At 48.9% G+C, this 13,841-nt stretch overlaps 1 protein-coding gene across 3 annotated transcripts in view; it reads left to right on the forward strand.

The window, feature by feature from the left end:
• ADAMTSL3 (ADAMTS like 3) overlaps positions 1-13,841 on the forward strand; it is a 285,673-nt gene that overhangs the window by 82,466 nt on the left and 189,366 nt on the right. For 2 of the 3 annotated variants that reach the window (XR_014213399.1, XM_082198243.1), the window contains exon 3: positions 12,429-12,556. Coding sequence is in view for 2 of the 3 variants with exons in the window: in XM_082198243.1 (XP_082054369.1) it covers positions 12,429-12,556 (128 nt within the window). In the remaining variant the exon portion in view is untranslated. Of the gene's footprint in view, positions 1-454; positions 506-12,428; positions 12,557-13,841 lie in introns of those variants that run through there. The other variant, XM_082198244.1, reaches the window with a different exon arrangement.

Consider the following 13,841-nt stretch of genomic DNA (forward strand, 5'->3'; position numbering starts at 1 on the left):
AGTTCTTAACCTGAGGTACTATTTCTGGGTTAACGGAGTCTGAAACCTGAAGCGTATGTAACCTGAAGCACATGTAACCCGAGGTACCACTGTATACAAGATATGCACATATTCAGGCAAAGTGTGCACAAAAGTGCACATACTAGTGAAAATAGCATACAGAAATACATACTAAGGAAAGTACAGTTGTACCTTGGAAGTCGAATGGAATCCTGAAGTCTGTTTGACTTCCAAAGTGTTCGGAAACCAAAGCACAGCTTCTGATCGGCTGCAGGAAGGTCCGAAGCCGCGGAGGCCCCGTCAGATGTTCGACTTCCGAAAGAATGTTAAAAAACCGGAACAGTTGCGTCAGGGTTTTGATCGTTCGGGAGCCAAAACGTTCGAGAACCTAGGCTGTTTGAAAACCAGTGTACAACTGTAATTGCAAAAGAAATATGTTTATTAGGAGAAGAAGCTTTTGACATTTCAGATGGCTGTTTTTAGAACCCGCCTTATTTCTGTGGTTGTAAGTTGTTTTAAACTGTTATTAATATTGTGTTTTTATTTTCCAGGGACCTTAGGGTGAAGGGTGGGTTAATAGTAGTGGTCATCGTTATCATTGTAGTAATAATAATAATTTCTTTAGAAGTAAGCTCCAGTGAATTTTACTGTTTACTGAAGGTTGCATGTTATCTAGACCCCAAAATAATGTTCAGTCGCTCTTCAGCTATTTAAATTAGGAGTAGATAAGGACCTATTGTTCTGTATGACATCCCATTCCAAAACTCTAATTAGCCTTAGAGAACGATCAAACCTCTCATTTGTGCTGGCAGGTCTTTCTTCGCAACCATTTGACTAAATCAGTGCCCACACTGTTGACTTAAACTCCAGCCAGTCCAAATCATTAGTCCCATGGGAAAGGAGTTAAAAGTAGTTTGAGCTGGCCCGGTAATTTACTAGCAAAATAATATTTGATTTACTAGCTGTCAGCTTTCATCATATCTTCATATTATATTTGCCTACGCTGTGAAACCAAATTTAAATAAGGGGAAGAAAAATCGGCAAAGTGGGCATGATTGGAACCGGGGAGAATCTTAAGGTTCGCAGCAAGGCATTACATCAATAGCGAGTCGCAAGCAAGCACGGAAGAGCAATATTTTGTTTAGGGCCTGTGCTTGAGGATTGCTTGCTAATTTGCTTTTCTAAGGCTTTTGTTGGTTTAAGTCCATGTTTCCCAAACTTTTGATACCTGCAGCCCAGCCCCTTCCCCTTCCTCTGCCAGATTAAAACTCAAAGCACGCTTTACTTTTGCATCCATATCAATCTACATCTAAATTGTTAAGCAGATAGATGATAGATATGTAATAGTGGTAGTTTATTAGTGCTTAAGCCATAGGCCATTCACATATAAAATAAATGGGTACAGTGCAAGAACCAACAGTATAAAATACTGCATAAAATCTCATTTCTACCTAGAATCATTTAGAAACCTACATCTTGAAAATACTAGATAAATCACACGTAACATATATAAACCTTATATATTGATAGGGTGAAGTTTAATACAGATTTTTTAAAAAATATTAAAATATATTATGGTTAAATAAGAGCATATATATATACTTGTCAGTCTGCTTCCAGCACAACAGGCAGGCATACTCCTTTGAGGTTGGCGAGAAAGACATAGACCCAGATCTTCGAGTTTAGATTTGGCCCTAACATTTTCAATTAATTATCTTCATTCAATGATGAACTGGAATCAGGACGGGCGAAGGGGAGTAGCAGGACATGTGTGTGGGCCCTTTCATTAGTCAAGTTGAGTCATTGGGCTCAGGCGGCAAATCGGGAAGGACAGCAGGTTGCATGCCATCTGCCTCTCAAACTGCTGGCCAAGGGGCTGTTGTTTCCTCCCACTGGCACTTGCTCCCACCTCTATCTCCTCACGTGCCTACTGGCTGCCAACAAAGAGCTGACTTTGTGTGAAGGCATTCCCTGTGCCTTGTCACTCTGGGAAAGGGGTCCTTTATAGCAAGGCTCAATGTGCAAGGTTGCCCAGTGAGTGCCTGCGCCAACGCCACTTGGCTTCAGCTCTGGTGTGGAGACAACACCTCTCTTTCCCTATCCATCTTCTCCCCATAAACAGGTCTGGATGCCCTCTTGGTATCGGTGGGAATTTTTTGTCAGTTTGCATTTCTTAGTGCAGAAAGTATTGATCTGATATGTAGACATCTTTCCTATTCTAATTAATTCAAGAGGATTCTGGAAGCTTCTCTGTGTGAAAGAAACAGCCAGATGGTTCCTGATGTTTGGATTATTCCTTCAAAGAAGCTGAGTACAGCTGGCTTAAACTGGTTCTCTTATCTCTTTCAGTCAAGGACATGCTGACTATAAAAGTAGGATCAGAAGGAGCCTGAGTTTCACTTCCTATCTCTTTTCCTTCTGGTGTGGTGTTCTGTACATGGTATGCTTAGCGTTAAGGTTCAGACTTCTTATAAGTTATTGTAAGTTGAAGCTAAGTTTGCTGCAAAGCGTGTTCTCACTAAAGGAGAGCACGTGTTGCGGATGGGTCAGACAAGGCACCCTGTAGGTCTAGGTGGATTGGTTTGTGGGGCTTATTTTGGCCGGAGTTGGTGTTGTTGGGCAAAGTTGGATGTTGCAATTTGTGGAGGAGGGGTCTGAGGTTATATAAGGAAGGTCCACAGCAGAGTACTTTCTCTTTTGCTGTGGACAACGGATCTAGCTGGACACAGTGAAGGACTGGTTGTATTAAATAGCCATTTCTTTTCTCCTTTCCTTTTCTTCTCACCCCCCCCCCCTCAATTTGGTACTTAATCTCTTTATTAATCATTTCCTTACCATTTCTAATTTCATTTGCCTGGCCGCATTCCCTCCTTGGCTGGACCTTCTGGGGGCTGGGGGGGTTGGGGCGACCCTAATCGCTCGCGGCCTGGTCCGCGGCTGAGGCACTGGTCCCCGGCCTTTCCCCTGGCACCTGCCCCCCCCCCCCGTTGGGTCGGGCGGCTAGGCAAATAAACGTTAATTTAGCCTCGATTTCTTTTCTATTTAATTTGTTTTTTTTTAAAGGCAGTCCGCGGCTCTTACCTCCCTCGTCGCTGGGCGGTGTGCTCCGGCGCGCCCGGCTCGGCGCGCTGCCGGCCCGTCTTGAGGCCTAGTTACGGCCTTCGGAGGCTCGGGGCTGCTGGGGCCTTTCCCCCCCTTCTAACCCTGGTGGCCGGATTTCGGCCGTGGGGGACGGTCCCGCGGCGGGGCGGCGCGCATCGGAGGGGCGGGCGGCCGGCGCTTCCCTGACCCCCTTGCCGCGGCCGACGATTGCTGCGCAGCGCTCCGGCGCGCGCGCCGCGGCCTAGCCGGCATCGGACGGTGGGGGCGCCGCGGTGGAGCCGCTGGCTGTTTGAGCCCCATCCCGCGCCCAGTGGTATTCAGGGCTAATTCGCCCGGTTTTAGCAGCCAGGGCCTACAGGCCTTACGTGCTGGGCTAGGTGGGGGATCGCGGGTGAGCAGTTTGGCGGGAGCGCCATTTTTTCACTGCTATCCAATTTTTGTGGTCGGTTGCCCCCAGTGGCCGTTGGTGGAAGTGCAGCCTGTATTGGGTTTACTTGCAGGCTGCGCCACCTGGTGGTGCTTTGTATGTTTACACTCCACTGAAAGTGTTCAACCTGTGGTTCACTGGTCTGGTGGGATTTGACTGTTTGCATTTATTCGTGTGTACTTGTTAATTTTATTTTATTTTATTTCAATTTATTTACTTTATTTTATTCTTTAATTTTTAATTTTGATTTATTTATTTATTTCAATTTTAATTTTCCAATTAGCAGTAGGTATGACCTCAAAACGGAAGGCGTCGGAAAGGCCTGGTATGGCGTCTTCGGCGAAGAGGCCTATAAAGGGCCCGTCCCAAGCTTTGCGCTCACCCGAGCCGAATCAGTCACTGCGCCGCATACAGTCTATGGTCACGGGATTGGCCAATGACCCCGCCGCTTTGGCTCGTGTGGAAGCTGAAATGGGCGTTATGTTGCAGCGATGCTCAACTCCATCGACTTCCTCTGCAAGGCTTGTAGTTCCTGGAGGCGCTCCATCGCTGGCCGCCTCATCTACTGACGATGAGAGTGATTTTATAGCAGCTGGAGGCTATCGGCCTGATGCCTCTGGTCAGCCCCCGGGTTCACCTGAGCTTCCGGCCGCCATGACTAGGGGCCGTAAAGGAACTAGGGGTACTGCCAGGAGGAGGGCGTCTGCCAGGCGGAGGGCAGCCCGCGCCACTGGTGCGCTACCCTCGCGGGTTGCAAGGGCGGCTTCTGGTCACTCTCTGGTTGTTTCTTCTCAGCCTATCCTAAATACAGATCAGCAGGGAGACGCTTCCGAGTCTTCGGTGGAGGACAGCCTGCTCCCCCCCCCGAAAGTTTCTTCTGGGGGTCGCCGCCGCCGAAAAAAATCCAGGAAGCGTGCCAAGAAGAGTCGGAGGGACACTTCATCCTCCCTTTCAGGTACCTCGTCCTCTAGCTCCAGTAGCGATGAGGAACCTTCTCTTAAGCTCTATTGGGGCTTTGGGGAGTCTTCGGGACTTCCAAAATGGGCCTGGGAGCGGAGGGCAAACTCCCACAGGGCTAAGTATGGGGCAGTTTTGGAGTGCCGCGATGGGGCTTTGGTTCCTGAGGTGAGAGTGGCTACCAATTCGGCTAGGGACCTTATACCCGGTGCCCACTTGACTACCAAACTCCGCTCTAGGATTTTGGATGGCCGTTACGTGGACATATTCAGTCTCGCCCCCCCATTGGAGGGCCAAGATATTCAGGAAAAAGGTTCAGTTGCCTCTAGAAAACGGCAAGCGGTGGCAAAGGCAGACAGGACATTCGCGCGGTGGCTTGACAGTTTTCAGGTTTTTGCCGGAGTGGTATCTGCAGCTTACCCTCGGAGATCTTTGCACCTGTGGGTGTATTTGTCTATCGTACGTTCGGCATTTACGATGGCAGGTGAATCGGCCGCGATTTCATATGATGAGAATTTTAGGCGCAGGGCAGCCAAGATTCCCACGGCCCGATGGGACCGGAAGGATCTGGATGTGTGGACCACTTATGTGGCGCCGCGTATCGACAAGAAGGTTGCCGACCCAGCGAAAGCCAAGGCCATTCCCATCAGGGCGGGTCGCAAATTGTTTTGCTGGGATTTTAACAAAGGAACCTGCCCGCGACAATATTGCAGGTTCTCACACACATGTGAAAAGTGCTCGGGCAACCACCCTGCATCAGCTTGCACGGGAAACCGCCGGTCCTTTCGGAAGGGCGGGGGCTCTCAGCAGCCCCCAAAGGCCACTTCCCCGGCTCCGGCAGGCGGAGCAGCCAAATAACATACTGTACTCCTTAGCCCAGACCCCGGTGCGGCTGCAGCCGCTCCTGGCGTTATTACAGTCGTACCCAGACAGGAAGTCCGCCTCTTATTTGCAAAATGGTTTTTCGTTAGGTTTCAGGATCCCAGTGGTTTCTTCCCCGGTGGCTGGGAACCCAGTGAACCAGAAGTCGGTTTTGGATATGCCTGAGGTGGCTCGAAGGAAAATTGGGAAAGAGCTGGCCTTACATCGGATGGCAGGCCCTTTTGAGGAGCCCCCACTTCCGAATCTGCATATCTCTCCGTTGGGCATTGTCCCTAAGAAGGCCCCGGGGGAATTTCGCCTAATTCACAACCTGTCCCACCCCAAGGGCACATCAGTAAATGATGTTATTCCCCCGGAGCTTTGCACGGTGAGGTACGCTTCCCTTGATCAAGCGATCAAGATGGTTCGGAAGTTTGGGCCAGGTGCCCTCTTGGCGAAATGCGACATTGAGTCGGCATTCCGTTTGCTTCCAATTCATCCCGATGACTTCTGGTTACTGGGTTTCCAATTCGAAGGGGGATTTTACTTTGACAAGGCCATGCCAATGGGCTGTTCTGTAGCCTGTGCGGCCTTCGAGTGTTTCAGCTCATTTTTGGATTGGGCTTTGCGCAAGAGGACTGGTTTAAGCGGTGTCACTCATTATTTGGATGATTTTTTATTGGCCTCAGCCAGTGACACGGGGCACTGCGTTGAGCTTTTGCAGGCCTTTGATGAGCTGACACAAGAATTGGGCGTGCCTTTGGCCGCGGAAAAAACGGAGGGTCCTGCTACACAGTTGACTTATTTAGGTATTTTATTGAACACAGTGACCCAGACGTCTAGTTTACCAGCGGACAAAATAATTGCGTTGAAGGCAGTGATTAAGGAACTGTTGCCTCTCAAGAAGGTAACTTTACGTCAGCTTCAGTCGTTATTGGGCCACCTGAATTTCGCCTGTAGGGTGGTCGCCCCGGGGCGACCCTTTTGTTCCCGTTTGGCCAGACTCATGTCAGGCTTGAAAGCACCGAGGCATAGGGTGCGTTTGTCAAGCCAAGTGAAAGCTGATTTGCAGATTTGGTTGGAATTCCTGGAGGAATTCAATGGGGTGTCCTTGTGGCAGGACACCCTAAACCTTCGCACAGATTTTCAGGTGCATTCTGATGCGGCAGGGTCTTTAGGGTTCGGCCTGTATTGGGACGGTAGATGGTGCGCGGAGCCCTGGCCATCAGCTTGGCGTGGGAAAGCGGTAGTTCGGGACTTAACGTTTTTGGAATTCTTTCCTATTGTAGTGGCTGTTTATTTGTGGGTCGAGCATTTCAGGGACCGCCGAGTTTGTTTTTGGACCGATAACCTGGCGGTGGTGAATGTGCTAGCCAAGCAGTCTTCACGGTCTCCCAGGGTTTCAGCCCTGTTGCGGGCTTTTGTTTTGCATTGTTTACGTTTTAACATTGTGTTTTCTGCCCGTTTCGTGCCTGGTGTGTCTAATGTGATTGCCGATGCTCTGTCCCGTTTTCAGATGGAGCGGTTCAGATCCCTGGCGCCAGAGGCTCGAGAACGTCCGGAATTTTTCCCGGATCACCTCTGGAACCTTGGCAGCACTTAGTTTTACAGGGAGTAGCTGCATCTGTTGCCCCCTCCACTTTGCGGTCTTATGAGAAGGCTTGGTGTGATTTTTTAAAGTTCATTGGGCAGCCGGAGTTGGGAGGTGTGGGCAAGCCCCACTCTACTTCTCAGGTGCTCCAGTATCTGGCGCACCTGTTCCAGAAGCATCGGGCAAACAGGACGCTCAGACTGCATTCCGCTGCAATATCCTTCTTTAGTAAGGCATTCTTCAATAAAGACCCATGCGGAAAATTTGTGGTGAGGAAGGCACTTGAGGGCTGGGGCCGGCTTCGTCCCTCCAGGCCTATTCCCAGGCGGCCCATTACATTTCTCCTGTTGTCTCGGATGCGTGTTAAACTAAGGAGCATCTGTTGGTCCAAGTTTGAGGCCCGGCTGTTCTCTGCAGCCTTTTCTTTAGCCTTCTTCGGGGCCCTGAGAGTGGGTGAAGTGGTACTTGAACCTAAACGGGGTGGTGGTTCCAGGGGCCTATTACTAGAGGACGTGAGTTTGTCTCCGTCTGAGGTGCAAGTCAACGTCAGGAGCTCAAAAACTGATCAGCAAGGTAAGGGAGCGGTGATTCGGCTCCCCGCCACTGGAGAGAAGGGCCCTTGTCCAGTCAAGGACCTCCAGAGGTATTTAACCTTGCGTCCACCAGGTAGGGGCCCCTTGTTTGTTCACAAGGATGGGCACCCCTTGGCTCGTCACCAGTTTTCTAAAGTCCTCCGCAAGGCCATTGCGGCCTGCGGCCTGGCGGATGCTGAGTTCGCACCTCATTCTTTCAGGATTGGGGCCGCGACGACGGCCGCTCATTGGGGTTTATCGGCAAGAAGGATAAAAGACCTGGGTCGTTGGAGGTCGGACGCATACAAGGGTTATGTGCGTAAATGATGCAATTTCGTGTGCTTACATATCTGTTTTACCCTAGGTCAAGCCCCTACACGTATCTGGATTGTGGGGCACAGTATTGTGCACTGGGCAGCTCGCAGAGCTCGTCAGTCTGGCTTGGGTGACCATCTTGGCTTTCCGCAGGAAGCGAAAGTGTCCTGGTTCGCCAGAAGGGGAATGCTGTGGAAGGAACTGCTGCCGCTTATCCAGAGGCGTGTTCTCTTGGAGGGCCCTCCTACGGCGATTGTCATTCAGCTTGGGGAGAACGATTTGGTGTCACATTCTTGTTTTGTTCTGCGTGCTATGATATTGGGAGATGTGAGGGATTTGGCGGCCTTGGTGCCGCCAACGAAAATAATTTGGTCAAAGTTATTACAGCGCTGTAAATGGAGGGGTAGCCCTTGTGTGGAAGCCACCGAGCGTTCCAGAAAACGGATTAATGCCGCAGTCAGCAAGTTGGTGGTTGATCTGGGCGGGTTTGTGATTCCACACCCCTTGATTAAGTTTAGAGCCACTGAATTGTTTATGAAGGATGGGGTTCATCTGTCGTCTGTTGGGAATGATGTGTGGTTGAGTTCAGTGGCGGATAAGTTGAGGGTGTGTCTGAAGCTGTGAGTGGTTGGCGGCGAGCGTAAGGTGCTCGAATGGCGGTTAGGCATTGGTCTAAATTGGTTGGTGGAGGGGTATGGATTGGCTGTGCCTGCCCCTCCAATGAGGTTGCTGCGTGGGAATTCCGTTAAAGGAATTCAGGGTCTTACTACCCCCTCGTCCAAGCCCCTGGAATCGGGCTTGGGCCGTGTAAGTCCCTGGGAGCATGCAGGGAGAAGCTGAGGGTCTGTGTCGCAGCTCCGCCTATCCCTGAACTTGTTCCTCCACACTGGCTTCCGCTGGAATCCGGGAGTCAGTGCTGTCCCCAAGGCGGGTGGGACAGCTAGTCGTACCAATGCCTAAGCAACCACTCACAATTTGTATGCAAATAAAGTTGTGGCCAAAATTATGCCAAAAACCTTAAACAAAAATTTATGTGTGATGTGTGAGTTATTGGGGTTCAGGGTGTTTTGGGGACCTCAGCACGCAACTGGATTTCTTAGGGACAGTGCAAATCCTGGATGTATTGGATTTGTGACCATTATGCTCATTTGCCTTCAGCTGGATGCAATACAATTGCCTCTGGTCCAATTTTTGGGAATCCTGAAACGTGTTTAAGTTTTTACTCTGCTAAACTATACATTGGAATCTGATCTGGATCAATATTGAGTAGAATTCCATGACACTTTTCTCCCATTTCAGACAGCAGGCACCAGGCAGGTGGTGATGGTGAGTGCATTCTGCTCAGGACAAAGGTTTAGAGCCCCTCTTGCCACAGTCCTGATCTGGCCCTCTTGCGAATGTCCGGATCTGGCTTCCCTACAGTAACTATCCAAAGGTTATATATGTGACAAATTCTACATCAAGTTTGGACCTGAAAATCACTTCATGGGTGCGCAAATGTATTTGCATGGTTCTCTGGGCCATGGCTGACAATCGTGTGCTTTCTATGTGCACAATTTTATCACTGTTAAGAACTCCATTGAGCTCCGTTTTTATTTTGCTTGCATTTGACTGTGCTATGACTGTGCTACCTGTGTAAACGCCTGGAAAGGTCAGAAACATAATCCTATGGAAAATACAGATGATTAGGTGTTCTTTATGTGCAGCTACATCTCGCAGCATCAGTACCACTTAATCCAAGCCATTTAAGGCCAAGATCAAATCTCTTTGTCAACATACTTTATTTTGTGAAAACAAAATTAAGGTATCCAATAAAGTTTGCCGTGGCTTTGCTTCAAACCTGAGTGACGTGCTATGGAAAAGTAGTTACTGCTTATAAAAAGAAGTTTACTGCTTGTTTTTGAATTATTAGACTGGCCAGCAGCACTAATGCATTTTTAGGTTACCGGATTTGGGGCTAAAGATTAGGAAACGAGTACGTGTAGAGCCAGCGTTCCCAGCACTGTCTTCCTCCTCCTCATATTTATGGTTCATAGGCCAGACTTTGGGTGTACTGGCCCAGTCCATGGAAGGATGAGCACTTTGGAGTGGCAGTTCCCATGCACAGAGAGCAGGGATCATTTGTCAGCTGCCCTTGCTTGGTATTTAAAGAGGTAGGCTGGCAGGCTTTCTTCTGATTAGATTCTCGGGAATGTTGGACTCCAGTCCATCACTTGGCACCTTCCAAGATCTTTTCTTGTAAGCCAGTCCTGTTTAGAAGTGGTCCTCTTTCTGGAAGACTAGTCAATTTCTACCCTGGGTGGGTGAGTGAATGGGAAGGAAGCTTCCTTTTCCTCCCTTGGAAGTGAATAGACTAAGCAAAGTTCCAAGCCTTGGAGAAACAGGTTGGAGTGATCTACCTTGGAAGGTGATGAACTGTCCTTCGTTGGAGGTTTTTAAACAGAGATTAGATGGCCATCTGCCAGGGATTCTTTAGCTGTAATTCCTACATTGCAGGGGGGTTGTTTGTTTATTTATTTCACTGTTTGATTGATTGATTGATTGATTGATTGATTGTGTGTGTGTGTGTACGTTTGTGGGACTAGATGGGTTGGTGGCTTGGATGAGAGCCAACAAGTTGAGTTTGAATCTTGGGAAGACTTTGTGGGCAAGAAGTTCTCAGTTCTGGGAATTGGGCAACTCACTGGTTCTGGATAAAGTTGCACTCCTTCTGAAGGAACAGGTGCTTAGTTTGAGGGGTGTTCCTAGATCCACCTCTGTCACTGGAGACTCATGTGATCTCTGTAGTGAGGAGTGCCTATTATCATCTTCAGGTGGTAAACCAACGACTCCTTTCCTGCACAGTGATAGCTTAGCTGCTGTGATTCATACATAGGTAAGATCATGATTGGAATACTGTGATGTGTATTATTATTATTATTATTATTATTATTATTATTATTATTACAGTGGTACCATTGTTGTCAAATGGCTTAGTTGTCAAACAAATCAGCTCCCAAATGCTGCAAAACCGGAAGTGAGTGTTCCGGTTTGCAAACGTTTTTTGGAATCCAAACGTCCGACACGGCTTCTGCAGTATCCAATTGAGTGCAGGAAGCTCCTGCAGCCAATCGGAAGCCATGCCTTGGTTTTCTAACCATTCCGGGAGTCAAACGGACTCCCAGAATGGATTACTGGTCAGTGGCATAGCGTGGGTTGTCAGCAACCGGGGCAAGGCAAGTAATTTGCGCCCCCTAACCCGTGGATTTGCGCCCCCTAACCCTAACCCCCAGATGTTGTGCCCGGTGCGGCCGGCCCCCCTGCACCCCCCACGCTACGCCACTGTTACCGGTAAGTCCGACAACCAAGGTACCACTGTATTATTAACTGGCCCTTCACTCCAAGGTCCTGGTGTATGTTACTACAATTAAAACACAATGTTAAAAACAGTTTAGAACATCCCACTATCATAGGAAGAAGGTGAGTCCTAAAAATATACTTCCCAGGTGACAAAAGCCAAGGTGTGTCTTCAGCATTTGCCTAATGTTGTATAATGAAGATGTCAAGACCCTACTCTATGGGGAGGAAGTTCCACAAGCTCGAGAATGCCCTTTCCTGGGTAACCACCACCCCAAGCTGCTAAGGGTTGTAGAACTACCAAGAGGGCCTCATCTGCAGATCTTAATGCCTAAACAGGTCTGAATGGAAGCTTTCACAGGGCCAACCCACCCATAAGACAGGGTTAGGCAGCTGCCTTGGGTGTTCCACCACCAGCTTCTGGTAAGATCTTGCCAAAACCCATCATAGTGCTCCACAACCCAGCTAAGGGAGGTTGCGGGGACACAGCGGCATAACACATTACCGTTTGCCACAGGCCACGGGATGTGCCACCCCAAGCTTTCAGTTATGAATCACACAGATAATCAAGATCCAGCCTCAGTATGTGTGTGTGTTCAATAGTGTCCACCCACTTTTGATCTCACATGAGACTTTATTTAAAGCAAGCACAGGGAACATTTTCAGCTCCTTTCTGGGCAACCTGCTGAGGAGAGTCTCAAGGGCCAGATAGCGAGGCCTGGAGGGCCACATCCGGCTGCCGCTCTTGAGGTTCCCCATCCATGATTTATTGCTTTTCATTCTCATGGCACGCTGGCAGTTTGGGAATTGGTGCTTTTTATGACGCCACTTCCACAGCACATGGGCATTCATTACTACTTTATACTGTAGTGTAAGCAAAATGACTCTGGAGGCTTGTCGTGTTGCCTTGAGCTCTTACTCGACCCAACTCCTTGAAGTGTGCTGTTTACATCACTTTCGCAGATTGGTGTGGAAATGGAGTTTTTCAACGCCTGGTGCTCATAATTGAATTTAGAAGCCCCAGAAGAGACGAAAACGAAGTTATGAAAGAAGAGAAAAACCGCTTTTATTTTGGACCGATTCTTTCCAGTTGCAAATATATCACTCCTTTGTTCTGTTGACATAATAATTTATTTTGGAATGGGAATCTCTGCTTATTACCACCAGACTAGGAATCTCCCCAGGGTAAACAACCAGTTAAAAGGATTTGCAAAATATGCAACTTTCCTGGGCTGCTGAGTTACTTTTCTTTCTGTCGTGTTTCCAGACCTCAAGAATTTCCCAGTCTGACGAAGACAGAGAAGGCGGTTGGGACGCCTGGGGTGCTTGGAGCGATTGTTCGCGTACTTGCGGAGGAGGAGCATCCTATTCTCTAAGGAGATGCTTAAATGGCAGGTTGGTCTTTCATATTGCACTTTGAAGTCACGAATGATACAAAACAGGAAGGGGGTGGGTGGGGGTTATTCAGAGGCCGAATCTCCCAACACAGGAGATCTGGGGTGGTTACATTAAAATCTGCTCCGGTAAAGGAAAAACTAAATGGATGCAACTATGGTCTTATTCAATAATACAAGGGCTTACTGCAGGAGTGGGGGAACCTTTGACCCTTGAGATATTGCTGTTCTAGAGAGCCAGTGTCTAGTTAAACTATGGAACTTGTTCCCGCGGTATGGTCACCAACTTAAATGGCATTAATAGGAGGACAGGGCTATTGATGGCTACTAGCCACAAAGGCTAGAGGGACGCGGGTGGTGCTGTGGGTTAAACCACAGAGCCTAGGACTTGCTGATCAGAAGGTCAGTGGTTCGAATCCCTGTGATGGGGTGAGCTCCCGTTGCTCGGTCCCTGCTCCTGCCAACCTAGCAGTTCGAAAGCACCTCAAAGTGCAAGTAGATAAATAGGTACCACTCCGGCGGGAAGGTAAACAGCGTTTCCATGTGCTACTCTGGTTCGCCAGAAGCGGCTTAGTCATGCTGGCCACATGACCTGGAAGCTGTACGCCAGCTCCTTCGGCCAATAAAGCGAGATGAGCACCGCAACCCCAGAGTCGGTCACGCCTTGACCTAATGGTCAAGGGTCCCTTTACCTTTTAGCCACAACGGCGATGTTCTTTCTCCATGGTTGGAGGCAGCAATGCTTCTGAAAACCAGTTGTTGGAAGCCACAGGAGGGGAGAGGGCTCCTGTGCTTGGGTGCTTCTTATGGTGGGATGCAGGTGGCGCTGTGGTCTAAACCACTGAGCCTTTTGGGCTTGCCAGTTAGAAGGTTGGTGGTTCGAATCCCCGCGATGGGGTGAGCTCCCATTGCTTTTTCTCAGCTCCTGCCAACCTAGCAGTTCGAAAGCACACCAGTGCAAGTAGATAAATAGGTACTGCTGTGGCAGGAAGGTAAACAGTGTTTCCATGTGCTCTGGTTTCCATCACGGTGTTCCGTTTGCCAGTAGCGGTTTAGTCCTGCTGGCCACATGACCCGGAAAGCTGTCTGTGGACAAATGCAGATTCTCTCGGCTTGAAAACAAGATGAGCGCTGCACCCCATAGTCACCTTTCACTAGACTTAACTGTCCAGGGGTCCTTTACCTTTTACTTTAGCCTTTTCTTTTGGCTTTCCACAGGCATCTAGCTGGCCTTCCCTTATGGCCCTGCCTCCCATAAGATGAGTATTTGCTCATGAATAACTGGC

Source organism: Podarcis vaucheri (assembly GCF_965113315.1).
Source record: "Podarcis vaucheri genome assembly, chromosome: 14".
Taxonomy (NCBI): domain Eukaryota; kingdom Metazoa; phylum Chordata; class Lepidosauria; order Squamata; family Lacertidae; genus Podarcis; species Podarcis vaucheri.